The 20642-nt window shown below is 33.6% G+C and overlaps 2 protein-coding genes and 1 pseudogene across 2 annotated transcripts; 1 reads left to right on the forward strand and 2 right to left on the reverse strand.

Moving 5' to 3' along the window:
* Nucleotides 1-500: 500 nt before the first annotated feature.
* Nucleotides 501-4100, reverse strand: LOC146935894 (uncharacterized). Its single transcript, XM_085749113.1, has 8 exons — nt 3178-4100; nt 3051-3088; nt 2765-2934; nt 2478-2681; nt 2309-2401; nt 2123-2230; nt 1080-1421; nt 501-759 (listed from the first exon to the last, which is right to left on the reverse strand). The coding sequence occupies exons 1-8, from the start codon at nt 4098-4100 to the stop codon at nt 685-687; spliced, it is 1953 nt and encodes a 650-aa protein (XP_085605239.1). The 3' UTR covers nt 501-684.
* A 57-nt stretch (nt 4101-4157) lies between these two features.
* On the reverse strand, nt 4158-7430 carry LOC146935895 (uncharacterized; annotated as a pseudogene).
* A 3795-nt stretch (nt 7431-11225) lies between these two features.
* LOC146935896 (G-type lectin S-receptor-like serine/threonine-protein kinase At4g27290) lies at nt 11226-15389 on the forward strand. Its single transcript, XM_085750944.1, has 7 exons — nt 11226-12589; nt 12934-13050; nt 13224-13378; nt 13461-13671; nt 13767-14004; nt 14242-14392; nt 14653-15389. The coding sequence occupies exons 1-7, from the start codon at nt 11302-11304 to the stop codon at nt 14935-14937; spliced, it is 2445 nt and encodes an 814-aa protein (XP_085607070.1). The 5' UTR covers nt 11226-11301; the 3' UTR covers nt 14938-15389.
* The last annotated feature ends 5253 nt before the right edge of the window (nt 15390-20642 follow it).

Raw genomic sequence — 20642 nt, forward strand, 5'->3', positions numbered from 1 at the left:
CGTTGTCTAAAGGACAGAAGAGCAGCGGTTTCTTCAGAGTCATGAGCGACGGTTTCACAGTCTTCAAGGGACGGTTATTCAAACTTTCTAGGGACGGTTATTCAAATTTTCTAAGGACAGTTTTTTTCACTGTTGTTGATTTGATCAAACTTTCTAGGGACGGTTATTCGATTTTTTCTAGGGACGGTTTTTTTCACTGTTGTTGATTTAATCAAACTTTCTAGGGACGGTTATTCGATTTTTTCTAGGGACGGTTTTTTTCATTGTTGTTGATTTGATCAAACTTTTCTAGGGACGGCTATTCAAGCTTTCTAGGGACGGTTATTCAAACTTTTCTAGTTATAAATACATAGTAGATTATTGACTGTTTTTGCAATGCTTTTTTGTTAAATTGAAGTTATAGGAACGATAGTTTTAGATATGTTGATATATATATATATATATATATATATATATATATATATATATAATAACTACTCAAGATTTTGAATGATAAGAACTTCAATAAAATAGGTAATAGTCTTGCATCATAATATTACATGCGTGATAATATCCAAAACATATACGAATTGAAAGTAACATATGTGTTTGCTTCAAAAAAAACCAAAAAGTATTGGTTTATACACACATTGTTCATAGTTTAGTAGTAGCTGGAGATTATAAAATCTAAACATGCAAATAACATCATCCCTCTTGATCTTCATTTCCAGGATGATCTTCGTCATCAGGTTGGCCTTCCTCGCCAGTTGGATGAATTTCCTGTATTTATAAGAAAGTTTCTTAGTCCTAGTGATATTATTGATTATAACCAAGCACAAGGTGTATTGATTACAACCAAGCACAAGGTGTGCAAGCAGCAAGAAATATCTCTTAAATTGACTTTACAACACCATTTCCCTTAGCATGCTAGACCGCAAATGACAATACAAAGTCCATGTACCAGACCATGAAAATTTACACAAAGAACATTTCTATAAATCTGAAACTATACAAGCCTTATATCTAACTAAACTCCAATCAAATACTACAAATACTTACAGAATAAGATCATAAACTTTTAAATAAGTCACAAGTATTACCTTTTCAACATTCCTCGTATGCATTGATGTGGAAGCACCGCATTCAACATCCATAGCATTCTCCATGATATTGTCCAAAGCTTCATCATCCAAATCAGGATTCACTTGCTTTAACAAGCATTTAACTAGCCCTTGTAAGCCGTTAACTTGCTTAGCCATACGAGCCGTCTCTTTAGAACATTGTCTTTTAATATCAGCAATTTCTTCATTTCTCTTTAACACAGTTGGTGTTACCATTCTTCCAAAACAACGAACTCTACCAGCCTTTTCTTTTCCAAACAGTGATTCAAAAGTCTTCCCAGCACATTCTTTTGACTCTTGAATGGAATCATGAAGTTTAGTCTAGTAAAAAAAGGTTAAACATAAGTTCAAATAACTTCACTAACAACAATGTTACTTGGTAAACATCTCTGTCAAGTACAACTAGCACAAGATCAGTTAAATTTCATCGTTATAGTATGTCACGTCAAAAGTAAATTAAGGTATTATACCACTTAAGCCTCGAAAATACAATAATAGACATGCAATGATCAAACACGTTCCTGGATCTCATTATGAAAGGAGCTCTACAGTACTAGTTGTCCTTACACTACTCTAAAAAAACCATCCATGTTGCTATCTTAGTTAATAGCAATCTCACAAATAAACAATTGTTGGAAATGTTTGAAACAAACTGTGTTCACTTCTAAAACACAGTAATATGAAAGACAACCCCTAATTACCAAATGTCTTTTAGGCATGCTAAATTCAAAACAACCCCACCCCTAGTTACAAGATTAATTGTTAGACCAATAAATAAAATCAAAGATTTAAAATATGACAAAGGAGAATACAAAACACTAGAGAATACAAAACTGCACACAGAGGCATTACACCCACTGCCACATGAATGACTAAAGTCTGTTTTGGTTTTCTCTTTCACTTCTCCGTCAACTTAATTATATGTCTAACAATTTGCAACTTATGTTATACTTGCAACTATGTATATTTGAACTTATCAATTTTTAAATACTTAATATACTCGTATTTACTCTTATACTTACAACAACATTTTGCGTATCTTGATCCACTTCTTTTCCTTTTCGACTTGTGCGGGTTTCAATGAACATTTCTGCTTGAGTGACATCTGATCCATCCTCCTTCTTTGCCCGCTGTAACAAAATAAATAATAAATCAAAAAATTATATTTATTAGAAAAGTTACTTCTTTGAAAGACAAACATATAATACCATCTCTGCCTTAATCCTTGCAAAGTTTCTTGTTCCCATACGGTGCATATATCTCTGTTTGGCCCTATTCACAGCATTCTTCTTACATATATCCTGCATTATGTAGAAGAAATTAAAGATTGGTAGTAAAGTACAATATTATAATCAAATAGATATAGTAAAATCTTACTTGAACAATATTGTTCCCCCAAAAAATCATTAATCTCTTGAAATCTGGTCCAGGTACCCTCTTGGGACGATGTTTTAACCTTTCTCTCAAGTTGGGGTATTTCAAGAAATAATTCTTCCTGATGTAATTCTTGTAGCGTCTCCAAGCATCATTGATGCGAGAAAACACTGTTTTCTTTCCTTTTGGAGGAATAATGAATCTATCCTGTGAAAAGAAAAACATCATCACCAACAATATTTGAAAGGTATTTGAAATATGAAGGAAATATAAAAATTACTTTCACATACAGTAACATATTCCCATATGTCTTCTTTTTCTTTATCTGTAAATGCTTTGAAGTTGGTGTAAATTAGAGGGCAGAAGCTAGCATTCCTTGCAATAGTGCCTAAGAAATAACACAAATCATTCACCACTTTATCATTTGGTCCAACAAATTCGCCAAATTCATCTAATGTAACTTATTTGGTCCTCTAGAGAATTCTCTTAGCTGAGGTGGTACATCATCTCTCTTGGCTCGAGTTTTGAACCAGTCACTAAAATTCAGGCATTGAGCCTTGGCTTTATCCCACTTACGTTTTTTAGTGTGGCTATTAACAATACCTTCATGCTCTCTATACAGAAAACAGTGGCATTCATTAGTCAATTTCTAAATAGGTTTTAGGTTGAGACAAATAAAGTAAAAAATGACATGTGAACACACCTGATATATACTTCAATTTCTCCACAATTGAATAGGAGGTATCGATGGGCCTGGGCTAATGAATCAAAATCCAAATAAAATGGCTTCCCATTTTGCTTTCCCCCTAAAGGACGACCAATACTTGAAAAGTAATCAATTTCATCTACCTCTAATAAATCACTATCATCATAGTTCCGATTCTTTCTGTTTGACCTTGTATCCACACCTTTATGCATATATCTTGAACAAATAGTTATGCCCTCTTCAGCCACATAACCCTCAGCAATAGAACCTTCGGGACGACTTCTATTACGAACATATCCTTTAAGCTTACATAAATATCTTTCTACGGGATACATCCATCGAAGTTGAACTGGGCCACCCAATCTAACCTCATTCGAAAGATGAATAGCTAAGTGAACCATAACATCAAAAAAACTAGGAGGAAAAACCATCTCTAGTTGACAAAGTACTTCAACAATTTCTTCCTGTAAGTTGTCCAGATCTTGGATGTGGATAACTTTTTGGCATAGAGTACGGAAAAAACGACTAAGACGAATGAGAGGTTGAGCCACTGCTTTAGGCATTGTGCTTCGTATTGGTATCTGCAACAAGTAATGCAGCATGAAATGTGCATCATGACTCTTATAACCACATATTTTCTTTTCAGAAACTTTCACACATCTTGAAATATTTGAAGCACTACCATCTGGTAGTTTTGCACCCTTCAGAACACCACAAAACATAGACTTCTCTTCAGAAGTCATGGAGAAACATGAATTTGCAATCGCGACACGACCCCCACCAACATCCCTTGGATGAAGATTTTTTCTAATGCCCATTTCTTGCAAATCATAACGACCTCTAACATGATCTTTTGTCTTTCCTGGTATATCCAATAGAGTCCCAATGATGTTATCAAAAATATTCTTTTCGATATGCATTACATCAAGATTATGACGTAGTGTATTGCTAGCCCAATATGGCAACTCAAAAAAAATTGACCTCTTCTTCCATGGACCATCAATTTTTTGCTTGTTTGTCTTCCCAAACACATTGTTAAAATCTTTTAAGATTTCTAATATTTCTGTCCCTTCTAACATAGTCGGTGCAGATCTAAGTTCCTTTTTTCCATTAAAAGATTTTCTATTTTCTCTCCAAGCATGGTCCATTGGCAAAAATGTACGGTGATCCATATAGCACATCTTTCGACTGTGTTTCAAATAGGTTGAAGAAGTGTTGTTGTTACAGCATGGACATGCCAACTTCCCTTTTGTGCTCCAACCAGACAACATGGCATACGCGGGAAAATCACTAATTGTCCATAACAAAGCAGCACGCATTTGAAACATTTGATTTTTTGAGGCATCATATGTTTCTACTCCAGATTCCCATAACACTTTCAACTCCTCAATTAATGGTTGAAGGTACACATCAATATTTTTTCCTGGTGATTGTGGCCCGGGAATTAGTAATGACAACATCATAAATTCAGGCTTCATGCACAACCAGGGAGGAAGATTGTATGCTACTGTCACAACAGGCCATGTACTATGTGATATACTCATAGTTCTAAAGGGGTTGAATCCATCACTAGTCAAGCCAAGTCTTACATTACGTGATTCAGAAGCAAAGTCTGTATGAAGCCTGTCAAAGTCCTTCCACGCCTGGCCATCAGCAGGGTGCCTTAAGCACCCATCTTTAGTGCGATCATCTTTATGCCACCTCATTGAATCAGCTGTCTTTGAACACATAAACAACCTTTGAAGCCTAGGAATCAAGGGAAAGTGTCTCAGAATTTTTTCAGCAACTTTATGATCATTTTTGGGTTGCTCGGACTCACAATCCACTAGAGGGGATTCTTTCCACCGAGAAGCTTTGCAAAATCTACAAAAATTGTCATCCTTGTGTTCTCTCCAAAATAGCATGCAATCATTGGGGCAAGCATCAATCTTTTCATAATCAAGACCAATGTCCTTAATCATGGCCTTTGTTTTGTTAAAAGAATTGGGAATGTTAAGATCAGGCATTGCTTCTTTCAATAACTCTAAGAGAGAAGTGAACGATGCATTGCTCCACCCATGAAGACACTTCAATAAGTACATCCGAATAATGAAGGATAAGGTAGAGAAATTTTCGCATCCTGTGTACAATGGTTGTTTTGACTCGTCCATTAACTTGTAGAATTTCTTAGCATCCCCATTAGGTCCCTTGTTAACTCCATCGGTTTCTACAAAATTTCTAAATGTGTCAAACAATAAGCCATCAATGTCATCATGTGAGTCTTCTTGAACTTCCATGGGATCATCAATTTTTGTCAACCTTGATCTTCGCTCCCCATGGTATACCCAAATTTTGTAGCCTTCAACAAATCCATAGGCTACTAAATGATCAAAAACCACTCTTCTTTTTTCATACCAAGTGTTTTTACACTTGGCACAAGGGCATAGAATTTCCCTCCCTTCTGGCTTTCCTTTAGTAAAGGCAAAATCTAAGAAAGATACAACACCTTTCTTATATTCACGACTAAGCCTTGGTAGCTTAGTCCACTCTTTGTCCATCACTACCAATATAATACAGTGTAATACAAAGTAAGAATTTGCATACAATAAAATGTTATCCACACACTTAACATCACAAGTTAAACACTCAATCATGTGCTAAATACGGCAACATATATATACACAAGATAAGTTACATTTGCAAGCTGGATGAACTTAACATATTTTTTGGATATAAAAACACAAGTATTTATAGGGAAGTAAGTGAAGTGACAGTCTCACAAATCAGAATTCACCAACATATAATTTTTTTAGATGCAGTGGCCTTGTTAACCCTCCCTCCCATATTTTAGTTCTACATGAATCATATTTTCAATGGTTGATGATATAATTGTTAACCATAAGACCATTCTATATCTATGAAACACGGATACGAACACGGACACTAACACACCGACACCGTTAATACTTTAAGAAAATCATGTGTAACATGTCCAACACCGGGACACGGCTTATTCGAAGAGTGTTTGTGTTTCATAGTTATATATCCATTTATTTTATATAGTCCATTTGTACAAGAAAATTTATCTCTAGCTATCTATGGCACACAGAACCTATGCACCCAACACTATATGTTTAACTTCAAACATATATCCATTTATTGTATTAGTCTAGTAGCAACGTAAGTCTACTTACTTATTTACCATTCAGGGGTTAACTTGGGATTTTATCGTTAAAGATAAAGTTTGATAAACTATGACTCACAATAATCTTATATGACCCACTTGTTTTACAGCTAACAGCCATACACAGTTCAGCATTCATATAAAGCAGCCACATGCACTATCTAATGCTAGTTTTTACTTAAGTATAGATACTACTAGACACTAGTATGTAGATAAAACTTGATAGCTTCCAGATCTTAAAAAAATGAAAAGCATAAAAACTTGAAAGCTTCTGGATCTTAAAAAACTAATAAGTCAACCTTATCTCTTAAAGGATTACACGTTTTTTTGATGGAGCTTTGGTGGGTAGTTAACTTTAAACAACACTATATGTTTTTAATTCTTCCTTCTAGAAAAAAGAAAATCTAAATTAAATATTTGTATAAAGTAGAAACATATTACAGAATATGACTTTATACAAAGCAATTAATAAAAAATAAAGTTGTTCCTAGCACTAAATTTACTCAGTTCATAGACTTGACATATATTTTCATTGGATTAATGTTGGTCTAATAAACACACAATGAATATACTTCCTACCATATACACGGAATGGAAACTAAAAACAATATCAATTCATCAAGAACAAATTTCTTGCTACTGTGTTAACAGTACCCAATCAGGGATAAACTAAAATCTAAGTGTGATTATCAATTACCTTGTACATAAAAATCATATAGCCAAAACCCTCATCTGCTATTTATTCAAAAATAATTTCTCTCTAGCTATATTTGACACACACAACCTATGTACCCAGATGACTTTAACCCCAAATTTTAATAAGCTAAATAAGAAGGGTACAGTAGTTTCACGTTTTCAACCAAACAAAACCCAAATTACTAGCTTGAAATAACCCCCAAATCTGGTCATTCATGTTCTCAAAAAAGTGTACAACGGGATTCATAGACTTAATAAGAAAAAAGAATACAAAAAAAAAAATCCCCAAATCTTAATAAGCTGAAAAATCAATCCATTACCACAAATGACTTTAACCCTAAATAGTTAGTATATCAAACAATTAGTAAAACAAAGGATAGGGTAAGATTGAACTCACTTGAGATGAATGATTGACTCAGAAAATGAGATGAATGAGCAAAGCTATCGAACTGAACAAGATGAGTACGAAATGAACGAAATAAGTACACGCTTGAACAGGAAAACGATTAAGTAGGAATGGCTAAAAAAATGAGATTGAGATGAGAACGGTGGGTGATTCTAGTTTCTTCATCTTTCTTCTTCTTCTGGTATGTGTTGTTCAACAAACACAAATGGGTCTTTCTAGCTTCTTTTTCTTCTTTTATCTTTATTCTTTTAATAATTTTTTATTATAAATATATTAATAAAATAAATAAAATTATTTGGTTCTTTTCAATTGAGCGGGATAGTTCCCGCGGGCTGAATATTTTGTCCTTTAGGGACAACATTTAACCGTTGGTAAGAAGAATAAATTCACCATTGCCTATACATGGTTCTAGGCGCGGTTTTATGACGGTAGGTATAAACAATAAGTACGGTGTTGAAATGCGTCGCCTAAACATGGTTTTAGGGGCGGTTTTATGACTATTGGTAATTATGTATGCAACACGACAAATACTGCTGCCTATTCTATGTTATTGGGACGGTTTTTGAGAGTTGCAAAAAAAAGGGTTGCTTAAAGTCAAAAATGTTGTAGTGAGATATTGTAATATTCCGCTTAAAACTCTTTCAATATCTTTATCGGTTTAAATGAGTTTGAGAAAGTTTAGTTGAAAGGGGCATTTTGGTAGTTATGTATGAGGGTTATCTATATGTTTTTTTTTTTGAAAGAAGGGTTATCTATATGTTGTTGATCACCCTTTTCCACTTCATTTTTCTCCTACTCTTTCTCTCACTTTCCGAAACTCTCTCCTTTATTCTCTTCTTCCTCCCACGCCCCCCCACCATATCTCACCCAAATTCATCAATTTTTCATTCAAACTCCATAAAAATCAACATGAAAAACTTCCATTATCATCTTCATCATTGTTAAGCCCTAAAGCAAGCTTCAATTCCCCCTCTTATGTCCAAATCGAAACACACCATTTCTGAAACTGTGTTCAAATTAAGCTCAGAAGTGAATGCATATTTGGTGTGATGTTGATGATGACTTAAATTGATGTTTATAAGAAATTATTGGAGAAAGGAGAAGGAGTTGAAGCTTGGGCATTAAGAGTCGGAGCTTGGAAACTTTGAGAGATTTCAGAATAATTTTTGTGAGTTCTTAGTAGTTTAGATCCTTCCTTAAGGCAGATTTTGTGTATTATTGTGAGGCAAACAAAGATATTGATTATTTATATGTTAAGATAAATCCCTAAGATATGTATTGTGCTAATTAAATGTATTCATGTTTGGTTTCCCTGCTTGAAAATTATGGTTTTTGGTTCCAGGGTGTTGAATCAAGTGTTTTTGTGAGTTAAGTTGGAGAAAAAGTGATTGTATTGTACCTGCTGAAAACTCACCTTCAACATTAAATGGATCCTTTCAAGTGTGAATAAAGTATAGGAATATGATAAGCACGTAATAGGGTAATACCCTTCTATAATGCAATAACATGCTTTGAATTGATATCACCGGGTAGATTATTAACCCTTAGGAAGCTGGAATTTATACCATGAAGTTTTTTGACTTTGGCCGTTGAAACTAATTGTAATTAGAAACGAATCAGAAACACATTGAATATGTATTATGTTTTAAAACAGATAAATTGTGGCTCAGAAAAGCTCCAGTATATACTGGATAGGTCCAACCCGGCCGTTAGGGAACCTTCACAGCGACAATACGGATTCCAGCTCTAGCCCTCATAGCGAATGTATTCGGGGTTACTCCACTTGTTCCGTAAAATCAACTCAAATAATAATGTTTATTACAAGTAACTTAATTATAATTATGATATGAATATATTATGACAGTATAACATGTAAAATGTTAGAGATACAGACTGTGATCTTGGGCTTCCCTTGATCACTATAACCTAAGATAGGTGGAGCTCACAGAGACATTATGTCTCATCCCAATTTTTTTATTTCTTTTTTAGATACTCAGGTGGCACGTAACAAGGGTATGGAGAAGGCTACTGTCTGATCGTGCATTTCCTATGTTTATGTCTTAGCATATGTGTTATGTATTATGTTATTTACTCTGTTCATGTATCTCATGTTGTACTTGTGTACCCACAATATGTATTTGGTATTATATGTACTCACCAGTTGGTTCATGTACCTCTCAGACAGATATGCACTTTTGTACATGTATTTGAGATATATGTATGCTATCAGTTTATTTTGGACTTCAATTCTGTATAATGAATCTATTCTATAATGGAGCAAATAGAGAGAATCTATGACAATATTATCAATATTATTTTGTCTAAAAAAATATTATCAATATTATATATGAAGGGATATAGATTTTATGCTGAATATTTTATAATTCCAATTATACTTTTAAACAAATTTTCTTATATTAATGTTATATTGTTAGTGGTATTAAAAAAGATAATGATTTATAATTGTTAAATTATTGTTGTTATTGAAAAAGATAAATATGATTTTTTGGGTTTGTTACAATTTGTAAATCACAAATATTTGTACTTACAATTTTAATCAAAATCAAAATTTCATATAAAATTAACGTTCATAATTTACACGCGTTAGCGCAGTAAAAAGAGGGATTCTTATCCAACTAAATGGTTGTTTGAAACCAAGATAAAAGACCAGTGTAATTTAGCCTTCATTTTATTAAAATGCTTAGAAATTAGCAGGCTTTCTAGTCAGAATTTATTATGTCAAGTTGCTCGATGGTCAGCAGATCCATTTTGAAAACCCTGTTCCTAATCCTTTTTATGAAACCATCCTAACCATAGGTACCATCGTTGCTTCATCAGTAAGTTCTATGATAGGAATGTATGACATGGTTTCAATAATATGAAAAAGACTGTGGAGTAAGTTATAAATTTTATTTCAAAAATTATAACTATATTTGTATTTTTTTTTTTGAAGGATAACTATATTTGTATTGTTTGTTTATTTTATACATCACATACCAATTCAATCATCATTGAATGTTATATTTGAGGTGTCTAAAATTCACACGTTAATTGAAAGTTGTTTCTAGTAAGAATAGTCATCGTTGATTTTTCAATTTGAACAACCACATTTCACCAACAACTCTATAAACAAAGTCTTCATTCAAAGCTGAATAAGACTTTAGTTTTTAGATCACAAGGTTCTTGTTAAGACTTTAGATTGGAGACCTTACGGTATTTCCATCTAATTAAGACTTCGTAATTTTATTGGGAAAAACTCAAATTTCACACCGGATAGACAAGACTCTTGATAAGAGTTTATAAAGAGGAGACACTCCTCACCTTATAGGCTGGTTTTGTAAAGATGGGTTATGCCCAATTTTAACATGGTACTAGAGCCTATCCAAGATATACCGTTTGGATTCCGGGATTCTCCATTGACATATCCACGCTTTAGACAAACAATGTTGTCAGCTACGGATGGAAGGATGGCGGGCAAGTGAAAATTTTTAGGAGGAAGCTTTTGAAGCTAAATAAAAATTAACATAATGATATAATAATGTACCTTAGTAACAAAATATAGGCAAAAAAGGATCAATCATAGTTGATATATTTGGTTAGTACATCAATTTTTGTTTATGTCCCGTTCCGGAGGGAGTAGTAAGCATGGAACCCACACAAACACAATGGAGAACCATAAGGTGTAAATTGTCAATTTATCCATGCTACACTTGAAAATAAATGAGTTGACTTTAATCAACACACCATGTTTTAAGTTGGGTTGACTAGATTAGCACACACATGGGAAGACTAAGCCATGTCATTTGAATTTTGAACTTTATAAAATGAAAATGATGAGGACAAATAAACAAATACAATGGAAAACCATAATAAGATGCTAATGCTAATGGTGTCTACTTTCTTCTTTTGCTTAATGCCCACTTTCTCTAAACAGAACACTTTTACTACTATTGCTCCAAAACAGTTTATGCAATTCGGTGATACTCTTGTTTCTGGAGCTGGAAGGTTTGAAGCAGGATTTTTCAACTTTGGCGATCCACAACGCCAATACTTTGGCATATGGTACAAGAACATATCACCAAAGACTATTGTGTGGGTTGCCAATAGAAATACTCCTGTACATAACTCAACAGCAATGCTGAAACTCAACGACCAAGGAAGTCTTGTTATTCTTGATGGCTCCAAAGGTGTCATCTGGAACTCCAATTCATCAAGATTTGCGGCGGTGAAATCAGTTATTGTGCAGTTGTTGGATTCAGGAAACCTTGTTGTGATAGATGCAATCAGCTCTCAGAACTTTTTGTGGGAAAGTTTCGATTATCCTGGTAACACTTTCCTTGCTGGAATGAAGCTGCAAAGTAACTTAGTTACTGGTCCATATAGATATCTCACTTCCTGGAGATCCTCTGAAGATCCTGCTGACGGCGAGTTTTCGTATAGGATAGATACTCATGGTTTTCCTCAACACCTAATTGCAAAGGGAAATACAACTATGTTTAGAGGAGGGTCGTGGAACGGATATCATTTCACTGGAGCTTCTTGGCAAAGAATTCATAGTATATTGAATTACTCATTTGTGTTAACTGACAAAGAAGTCACTTATCAATATGAAACTTTGAACAGTTTAATTATTTCTATAGTTGTGCTAAATCCATCTGGAACTTCACAACGTTTTCTATGGTCGGATCAGACACAAAATTGGGAGACTATATCTAATGGTCCTGCAGACCAGTGTGATGATTATGCCTTGTGCGGTATCAACTCTAACTGCAATATTAATGACTTTCCAATATGTGAATGCTTGGAAGGTTTCATGCCAAAATTTCAAACAAAATGGAAGTCGTCGAATTGGTCTGGTGGGTGCCTCAGGAGAACAAAATTGAATTGTCACACTGGAGATGGCTTTCTGAAGTACACAAGCATGAAGTTGCCAGACACGTCAACATCTTGGTATGACAAGAGCTTGAGCCTTGAGGAATGTAAGACAGTGTGTTTGAAAAACTGTACTTGCACTGCATATGCAAATTCAGATATCAGAGATGGTGGGAGTGGCTGCTTACTTTGGTTTGACAACATTGTTGACATAAGAAAACATCCTGATGTAGGTCAAGACATTTACATACGACTTGCTTCTTCAGAACTTGGTATTTTTCCTATCCTATTACATCTTTTGCCTTGTCAGTTATATATATATATATATATATATATATATATATATATATATATATATATATATATATATATATATCACAAGTTCATATATTTCAGCATTTTTCTTCATATCATTAAGCACTGTTGTAAACTTGACAATAGGTGACACTTAAATTCCCTTGTCACTTTTAAGCATATAACTGTGCTCTTTCTAAGAACATTTGATTATGAATTAACTTCCAAAATTAAGTTGTGTCGTTCTCTATGGATGCATTTTTCCTTCGTTATAGTAAGCTTCTATACCTTCTTGTTCACTGGCCTTTATTTCAACCCTCAGATCATAAAAAGAATAAGCAGAAATTGAAGCTTGCTGGGACTCTTGCAGGAGTTATTGCATTCATAATAGGACTGACCGTTCTTGTATTGGTCACATCAGCATATGGAGAGAAAATTGGTAAGCCATGTGAAAAAGTTATGATAAGTAAATGTCAAATATTTTTTATTTAATTAAATAGTACTCAAGTAGAGTTGCAAACAGAATTCGTTACAACTTACAATGAATTTTAAAGTTTGATTGATTTGTCTCTTTACTTTGTTAACATTGAACCACTTAAATTGTTACTTCAGGTTATATAAAAAAGTTATTTCATCGGAAGCACAAAAAAGAAAAGGCAGATGGTGACTTGGCTACAATATTTGATTTTTCCACCATCACTAATGCAACAAATCACTTCTCTGATAAAAATAAGTTAGGAGAAGGTGGTTTCGGACCAGTGTACAAGGTAATGTTTTAGTCACCAAGTTAATTTATCTTCTTATTTCACCGAGTAAGGTAAGTACTAAAATTTTCAGAAACATTACTAGGGTGTAATGGCAGATGGCCAAGAGATTGCTGTTAAGAGGCTTTGTAATACATCGGGACAAGGAGTTGAGGAGTTCAAAAATGAAGTAAAGTTGATGGCAACACTTCAACACCGTAATCTTGTAAAACTTCTTGGTTGTTCTATTCACCAAGATGAAAAGTTGTTGATCTATGAATTCATGCCCAACAGAAGCTTGGATTACTTTATTTTTGGTTTGAACTTTCATTCCAACCAAATTTATTGCTTTCATTCTTACTCTTGCCATAATGCAGTTCTCGTGCTAACTTCAGAAAGTGTCATTTGTTAGATATTACACGAAGTAAATTACTAGATTGGACAAAGCGCTTGGAAATTATTGACGGGATTGCTCGGGGACTACTATATCTGCATCAGGATTCTACACTAAGAATCATACATAGAGATCTCAAAACAAGCAATATTCTTCTTGATATTGATATGATCCCAAAGATAGCAGATTTTGGCTTAGCCAGATCATTTATGGGAGACCAAGCTGAGGCTAAAACAAATAGAGTGATGGGAACATAGTAATACAAACAACTCTTTAGTCTTTGTAACATCATCAATTTCGGTTTTAGTTTCTATGAAACATTTTTATCAGTTTGAATTCCTGAAATATAGGATAGATTTTTTTTTGTCCTCATATGATCAAATTGGAATATGTAGACCATATTGATTAAAATTAATTAATTAAGGGACTAAATACTAGAAAATTATGTTACTAGTATTGTATCTTACAGGTACTGATATGTTTTTTCTTGCAGTGGATATATGCCTCCAGAATATGCAGTGCATGGATCTTTCTCTATAAAATCTGATGTTTTTAGCTTTGGAGTCGTTGTACTTGAGATAATTAGTGGTAGAAAGAATCGCGGATTTTGTGACCCTTTACATCACCTAAACCTTCTTGGTCATGTAAGTTTTGAAGTGCATATGTTCGTCTATCTTGTCACACCTTATTTGTAGTTGCTTTCCTTCTATCTCTATTTTGTTGCAATAAATCTTCTGGAAGGTAAAAATATTCAAAAATAATACTAACTGATATCACGGCGATTAGTTGAAAGTAAACACCACACAGACCTTCACAATAAAGATTTATCAATTATATCATTACATCGAATGAAAATTGAGTATGGATTAAGCTTATTATTCCTGTAAATTTTATGTCATTTTAGGCATGGCGACTATGGATTGAAGAAAGGCCACTGGAGTTCATAGTTGACATATACGACGATTCCATATCTTCAAAAATAATAAGATTTATTCATGTTGGTCTATTGTGTGTACAACAGAAACCAGAAAATAGGCCTAACATGTCGACTGTGGTTTTTATGTTAAAGGGTGAAAATTTACTCCCCAAACCAAGTAAACCTGGCTTCTACGCAGGAGGAGATGATACAAATAGCATAGGATCTCCATCAATATATGAAGCTTCAATCTCATTGTTAGAAGCCCGATAAAATTACTAACATGGATTAACTACTGGTCAAATGTGCTGATCAATATATGAAAATTCTTTCCTGAACAGCTGAGTATTTTACCCACCTGAATAAATTATATGATTTCTGAAGATATGGCCACATGATATGATGTCTATGTGACTGTAACAAGCCAATAAGCGAAGATTCCAACAAGTGATTTTTTTTCTTCTTTTATTTATTTCATTACCGCCATAAGAGTTCCACATCAGACAAAAGATGACATGAATCCTCACTTCACAAGCCAGTTCTGTGGGGTTGAGTTAGGTCCAACCACGATTTCTAAGAACCTGCAAATTGATTGAACCACCATAAGTAGCTTACTTTGTGATTTGTAGAGGATCTAATGTTTGGTTGTGTGGGCTGCTTTCCAGATTCTCATGTAATTATGTGGTTGGATTTATATGTAACTTGGTGGCCAAGGGTTTTTCAAAGCTATGAATTTAGTATGACTCTAAAAATGTTGTAATGTATGCATCAAAGTGCTGAATTCGTCATACTTATTGCTGCAAATTCTCAGTCTACTGGTGTATTCGTCATACTTTGCTTGGATTGTTTTGATCATTCACAGTCTACTGGTGTTTATGTTTTATAGGAACCTACTCTTCCCCTTATGAACCAAAAAAAGATTCACCAATAATAAATGTATTCAAAACTATTCATCTAAGCTTAGACTAAGGGTCTGTTTGGTAACACCCAAAAAAGAGCTTATAGCTTATAGCTGATAGCTTATAAGCTCGTCTGCCAAAAAAAACTTTGTTTGGTAACGCTTTTTTACAACGAGCTTATAGCTTATTGCAGGAGCTTATAAGCGATTTTTCAGAAGCTACTTTAAGTAGCATTTGAGCTTATAGCTTATAGCTTATTGGTTTTCCTTCCAATTTTGCCCTAACTATTTTATCTAAAATCCCTTTTTACCTTTTATAATTTATTACAACCTGAAACATGTTAGATTTTCAATGCTGAAATAATCATCAATCCCATATTTTTGTCACGTGATTATTTTTTTTATTCAGCACTACAAGTTGTTTTTTTTTTCTTACGGGACTTTCTAATGTTTGAGTTTTATGTAATATGAATTAAATTTCTTAAACTAAAATATTACGAATAAAATAAGTATCCATTTGGTTTATTTTTTTTACGAAATTGTTTATGTAGTTGTTGTAGCTTTTGCTATTAGATAACTTATTTTTTATTTTTTGCTGCTGTTTTTTTTGACAATCATAAACTCATATTATTTCACTTCTCAAAAGAGTATCAATACAAGATGGAATCAAATCAAACTGTTGGTGACGAGCATGTAATCTTGACGCCCCTGCTAAAGTTTGGATGTTGTTGTAAGAGAGCTTGACAATCGGATATAATACTACCAAACTCTGCTTGGTTGGTATTCCAATCAACTATGCTATCGACCACTAGCTTACAATCTAGTTCTATAAGCACCTTCGATAGGCCTAATCTACCAAGCCAAGAAATAGCATCACGTAATCCTATTGCATAACGTAATCCTATTTTTTGCTGTTGTTGTTCTTCTTTTAATATTTCTGTATTTGAACTTATGCTTTCGTTATTTTTTTGTTTTGTTTTTAAAATAAAAAGTAATTAAGTACTTTGACCAAAAAAATAAAATATTAATTTATTAATATGTAAATGAACGCCCCTCCCATGAAGCGCCATGGAACCGTGCATTCCTCCCGGGCTGGGCTAGGGGACTGCAATCAGCCGCTTCCCCTGTAGTCGTCAGCTCGTTCTTGACATATCCGATCGGGTGTTCATAATCTGGAGTAAAATGATTCGAACCTTTGTATGCCGGTACCAAAAACCGGTGCCTTACCACTTGGCTATACTCCATACGGCTTTTGGACGGTAGAACGAACGGGGAGAGGGGGAAGGGAGAAGCAGGGCTCGAAGAACGAGCCGTGCAAGAACGCGGGGATATAGCAAGTAAGCAGCAAGTTATCCCTTCACGGACCGACTACAACAAGCTCGCGACTCTAATAGAAACAGACGGTAAGCTCTCTGCTCTATTTGCTTGTATTAAATTGATTAATTTAAATTATTAAATATCTTATATATTAATTAATACACATTTCACTTCTTCAAAAATTAATACACATTTTATTATGAATTAAAATTGTCCTTTTATGTCATTTTACATTTATCAACTAGTTTAGCCGCTGATTTTACCAAACACTTAATTAGTTTGTAAGGTATCAGTCATCAATCATCATCTAGAAGCTATCAGCTATCCGCTATTTTTACCAAACAGAGCCTAAGTAGTGACTTTTAACCATCAACCATCGTGTTTTCCTCTCCATTTTTGAATTACTCTTCAACAAACATTATCAAGTCGAAGTAATGCTTAAACCTTGATCTAAGTAGTGATTTGTTGAACACATCTGACGGATTGTCTTCCAAAGCAACTTTCTCAACCACTGTCTCCTTTGGATTTAATCATATCTCTAGCAAAGTGCAAACAAATATCAATGTGTTTTGTCCTTTAATAATACACTTGATGATTTTTCAAATGGATGACACTTTGGTTATCACAATGTACCTTCACACATCCTTAAGAAATTCCTAGATCTCTAATCATATACCTTTCAACCATATGGCTCTTTTTAACCCTTCAAAAATGGTAATATACTCCTCTTGAGTCGTAGATAAAGCCACATTGAATTTTGATTTCTTTTCCAAGTAATAGTCAAGCCAAACAAAGTAAACACAAAACCGACAAGGATTTTCTAGTGTCCACATTTCTCACATAGCCCTCATCTACATATCCCACCAACGCGTCTTCATCCCATGTTATTCTGTTGTATTTCAGACTACCTTTCAAAGACCCTTTCAAGTATCTCAACAGTCAACACCCACTTTAAAGCTTGACAATGAACTTGACCCATATTTGGCATAATATTTGCCATAAGTTGACTCATTATGCTAATTGTGTATGATAAGTCCAGTATACTACAAATCATATCATACATGATGCTTTCTACCCAACTAGCATGCGAAGTGCCTTCCATCTTCTTATTTTCATCCTCAGATTAAGGATATTATACGACTCACAACTTTATGTGATTTTCTAATGGAGTGCGAACAGTTTTTTCATCACTCACTCTAAATCATTGAAAGTATCATATTTAATTTCTTCTGAGCTTATTGATATCATCCTTCTTAGAGCTAGCCACCAAGATGTTACCCTCATACAAAAGTAGGTAAAGAATGTATATATTCTCATTCCTACTCAACGTGTAAACACAATTACCGTATCATCTTCTCAAAGAACAAGTCTTCAAAAAAAAAAACTTATCAAATTGACGATACCATAACCTAGACTTTTGCTAGAACACATCCACTTATTTTTTTAGAAGGAGTATTTTAGCAAGTGATAACTTCCACTTATTTTTTTAGAAGGAGTATTTTAGCAAGTGATAACTAAAAAGTGGTTAGATGCATCTTATGGTGTAGTTGCTAAAACACTCCCACATAAAATCTAATGGGTATGTTCTAGCAAATCCATATATATATATATAGGTTTTGCTAGAATAGACCCACTCATTTTCATGAAGGTCTATTTTAGCAAGATGCACCTTTTCTTTTGGACTAAAAACCCCATTTTTTGTTTTTTGGAAAAGACAAAATCAAAGGACATAATTGTAATTGACGTTTTAAATATTTTTTTATTATTTTATTTTCTACTTTTGAGCTTATGTTTGGGTCCCACTCGTTCTCTTTCTTCTGTCATCCTCTCTCAATTCACGTTTTCTTCTTTGATGTGTTTTTGTTCATCTTCCCAAAAAAATTCAAAAGCACAAAACCAAACTAATTTTATTGGAAGGAAGAAAAAAAAAATCCAATCCAATATAATTACAAATCATAGATGAGAATTGAACTTTACATGTTGGGAATGCATCTTTTTCGCTTTTTCATTTCCTGCAACAAAATTTATTTTGCCAAAGTTGTTCATAGATGTGTTTTTCATTTCGGAATGTGTTATGTTGTTGTGGTTTCTAGATGTTCAATCTTCAATTCTTTTTTTCTTTTTGTCTGCGACTAATTTATGTTTTCCAATCTCTTCAAGAACTCGTCCTTTCACCCAAATTAAAAAAAAAAGAAAGAGAAGAATGGAAGAAATAGAAACTCAGAGAGAGAATCAATGAGAGAAAAGAACTCGTCCTTGCTGAAATTGCAGTGCGAGAGAAATGAAAGCTTACACTTTTAATCTTGGAGTAGTGATGACATGATTGAAGAAGGAAGAGAAAAATTGAACAATAGAAACTCAGAGAGAGAATCGATGAGAGAGAGGGAGGAGAGGAAAAAAATACTGGAAATAAAAAATGAGTAAAATATTTGAATTACATGTTTACCCTTCAGATTTATATGCTTTAAAAGAATACTAAGTGAGTGTTTTTGTCCAAAACAAAAGGTGCATCATAGACCTTCATAAAAATGAGTGGGTCTAAAAATGAGTGAGAATTTCAAAATTGATGATAATTCGAATGAATTTATGAATACTTTGCAAGAAAAACTTAAGAAATTAAATCTTAATGTTATTTCTAAAGATGAAGATTCAGATAATGAATCAAAAAATTCTAATAAGAATTTTGAAAGTGTTGATGAGCTGGCCACCATGTTCAATGATTTTAGTCTTAATGATAAGGCTGACATTAATACCGTTTATACTAAACGTGGTGTTGATAAAATTTATTACGATAGACCTTCTCCTCAAGATCTGCTTTTTGAAGAAAATGAGGACATTGTTCAAAACTCGTACTCGGGTAGATCCATTTATGAATGGAATATTGACGGTCTAAATGATAGACAAATTGTCACTGTTATTCAAAAAATGCTTATGTATTCTACCATTTGTAAACAGCAAGGAAATTCTGATAGAAATATTGCTAGTTTCATAACCGTTGGTTTTGTCGGTCAACTTAGAGGTTGGTGGGATTGGTATCTCACAGCTGCTCAAAGAGAAGAAATTCTTTCTCATAAAAAGACTATTAAGAATGAAGCCACAGGATCTGTGACTAATACTAACGAAGAAGAAGCCGTTTATACTTTAAGTCTTTCCATAATAAATAATTTTGTTGGTACTAGAATACCTGTTGGAGAGCGTATTTGCACTCTTTTACAAAATTTACGATGTCCTTCTTTGACACATTTTAGATGGTACAAAGATACCTTTCTATCAAGACTTTTTATGATTGAAAATCCTAATGACAGTCACTGGAAAGCTAAATTTGTTGATGGCTTACCTCATCTTTTTGCCGAGAAAATTAGGCAATCTTTAAGAAATAGAAATGATGGGATAAATATTAATTACCCGGAATTAACTTATGGTCAAATTACGAATACTTGTATTCAAGAAGGCCTTTCTTTATGTAATGACATAAAGTTAAAAAATCAGCTTAAAAAGCAGAAATTAACTGAGAAACACCAATTAGGTGAGTTTTGTGAGCAGTTCGCCTTTGATTTAGGTAAACCTGCTGTTGAAAGAAAGAATAAGAAGAAAATTAGTTCTTCTAATGATACTTCTCAAACTAAGAGAAAGAAACATCATAAGTCTTCTAATAAGAAGAAACATAGAGAAAATTTCTCTAAAAAGTCTAGGGAAAATTTTCCTAGTTCTAAAAACAAAAGGAAAGCTGATAAGTTTTCAAAAAATATTACTTGCCATAAAT

This window comes from Medicago sativa, chromosome 3 (genome assembly GCF_051527215.1).
Source record: "Medicago sativa cultivar Bolivia chromosome 3, Bolivia_mono, whole genome shotgun sequence".
NCBI classification, from domain to species: Eukaryota; Viridiplantae; Streptophyta; class Magnoliopsida; order Fabales; family Fabaceae; genus Medicago; species Medicago sativa.